Below are 2,245 nucleotides of genomic sequence, written 5' to 3'. Positions count from 1 at the left end.
AGAGGGGCCTGAGGACACGTCACCTCACGTGGCAGAAGGAACTTTGCAGACGGGTTAAGTCGAAGACGACTCTGGAGGACCAGAGAAGACGGTGGTTCTAGAAGGTGCCAATGACAGTGGCCGCTGGGAGAAGCAAGGACAAGCTTTGGAGCTGGACGAGCAGGAGCTGGCCATCACCCCCCCCACCCCCAAAAAGGGCCCAGTTGGAGGCAGCGCCCTGCCCCAGTCATGGGGTTTCTGGGGCACAGTGGCGGGGTGCCCTGTCCCCAGGGGCTGAGCTCACAAGTACAGACATGAAGGAGTCCACGCAGTTCAAAGAGAGGTCCCCAGAGTGGGAGGGAGTCACGTCCCACCCTGTGCCAAGGCTGAGCGCATGCCCGGCCCTGCAGGCCTCCCGCAGAGCCCTGGGGGGTGGGGGCTCCCGGCTGCCTGCGCCGTCTCTGCAAGCACCTGTGGCAGGTATTCTGAGCAAAGCTTCCCACATTTCTGGGAAATCCGCTGTGTCTGGAAAGTCAGCTCAGGCCAGGAGGAGAGCAGACTGGAGCAAATCGGGGCTGTGGCCTGGGGTGTGGGAGCTCGGGGGGGTAGGCGGCTGGGCCAGGGTGCCACCTCAAGCCTCCCCAAGCTTCCAGGGCCCTGGGCGGGGGTCAGCGTGGGTGGCCGGGCAGCCCCAAGAGCCTGCCCCGTTCAAAACTGCGACCCTGTAATCAGCTCCCTACCCATGCCTTAGTTTGCTCATCTGTAAAATGGGATTTTTAGCAAGCCCCCTAAGGCTGTGTGTTTTTGGGGGAGTGGGGTAGGGAATCTAATGTGTTTTTCCTTTTTTATTGTGAAAAATGCACATAACAAACTTTACCACCCTAATCGCGGTCAAGGGCACAGCTCGGCGGCCTTAGGCACACTCACGGGTCGTGCAGCCGTCCCCAGCGTCCACCTCCAGGACTTTCTCATCGTCCCACGCTGACACTGTCCCCGTTACACACTTCCTCTCCTCCCCTCCCCTCCCCCAGCGCCCGTCACCCACCATCCGCTCTCTGTCTCCGAATCTGATTCCTCTGGGGACCTCCCGTGAGTGGGATCACACAGGACGTGTCCTTCTGTGTCTGGCTCCTGAGCAGTGTCCTCCAGGTCCACCCACGCTGCAGCAGGAGCCTGGACGTGCTTCCTGTTCAGGGTTGAATAATATTCCAGCGTGCGGATGGACCAGATCTCACCCACCTACCCGCCACGGACACCCACGTCGTTCCCCCTCTTGGCCCCTGTGAACCGCGCTGTTGTGAGCAGCTGTGTTTTGTCATTCGAGAGTGCTGGGGGAGGTCAGTGCTCAGGCTGCGGGCTGGGAGTGGAGGCCTCCCCAGCCCCGCGCTGGAAGCTGAGCCAGGAGAACCCAGCGGGCAGCCGGGAGGGGAAGCCAGTGTCTGCCGGGGGCGTCAGCTGACCGGCAGGCTGGGGCACCCTGCCAGGAACTCTGAATTTCTGCCCCCCGCAGGAAGCCACTGGGGGTTCAGTGGGCTCAGCCGCCAGCCTCCTCCTGCCCGAGAGGCCCGGGGGGACCGTTTGGGGGGTGGGGGCTCCAGCCGCGCTGACTTACCCTGTGGCAGGGCACAACCACAGCCCAGCGCTGGGGGCTTGCTGGTGCCTTCTGGACTCTTCGGTTCTCTCATCTGTGACATGGGGCTTTGAACAGCACCGGTGTCCAGGACAAGCCACCGCCCGGAGGGGCCTGGCTTACTCACGTCCACCCCCGAAGCACCCAAGGCCCGGACTCCGCCAAGTCTGGACGACCCGCTCGCAGCTGCGCCGTGCAGGCCTGGCGGAGCCTCGCGGGGTTCAGACGCCCGCAGGGGTGCTCGCGCATCCCAGGGCAGCTGTGACCCGACAACTCAGACCCACGGCCCCCAGCTGCCCGCCTTCCGCTGCACGGCACCTGCTTCTCATGAGCAGGGGACTCGCTCCTGGGTCACCGCCAGCGGCTCCTGCACCGGCCCTCGGCCCCCGGCCCCGGTGCCGAGGCCGCCCCGACAAAGGTCCCCAAGTCTTGCTCCACCAGATGCACTGGGGCTCCACCTTGCCGTGCCAAAGGACCTTGTGACAACTCAGAAGGCGCTCCCTGTCCCTGGTGGCGTGCCTGGGTCGGATTCAGAAAACTGCTCTCTGGAAAATTCCGAGGCCTGATTCCAGCCGCTTGGAGCCTGCTAACCCGGCCCCATCCGCTGCGTTATGTAACCTACGGGGATTAGTCCCC

The 2,245-nt window shown here is 63.9% G+C and overlaps 1 protein-coding gene across 1 annotated transcript in view; it reads right to left on the bottom strand.

Annotated features, from left to right (window-relative positions):
* The window catches only part of ADAMTSL5 (ADAMTS like 5), a gene marked incomplete at its 3' end in the record, with an annotated part of 29,949 nt that overhangs the window by 11,529 nt on the left and 16,175 nt on the right, over window positions 1-2,245 (bottom strand). The window contains exon 2 of the mRNA XM_023520467.1: window positions 206-217. Coding sequence (XP_023376235.1) covers window positions 206-217 — 12 coding nt within the window. The remainder of the gene's footprint in view (window positions 1-205; window positions 218-2,245) is intronic.

This window comes from Pteropus vampyrus, unplaced genomic scaffold, assembly GCF_000151845.1.
Source record: "Pteropus vampyrus isolate Shadow unplaced genomic scaffold, Pvam_2.0 Scaffold267, whole genome shotgun sequence".
In the NCBI taxonomy this organism is placed as follows: Eukaryota; Metazoa; Chordata; class Mammalia; order Chiroptera; family Pteropodidae; genus Pteropus; species Pteropus vampyrus.
The sequence above is the reverse complement of the archived record's forward strand: the minus strand, read 5'-3'. Positions and strand labels throughout refer to the sequence as shown.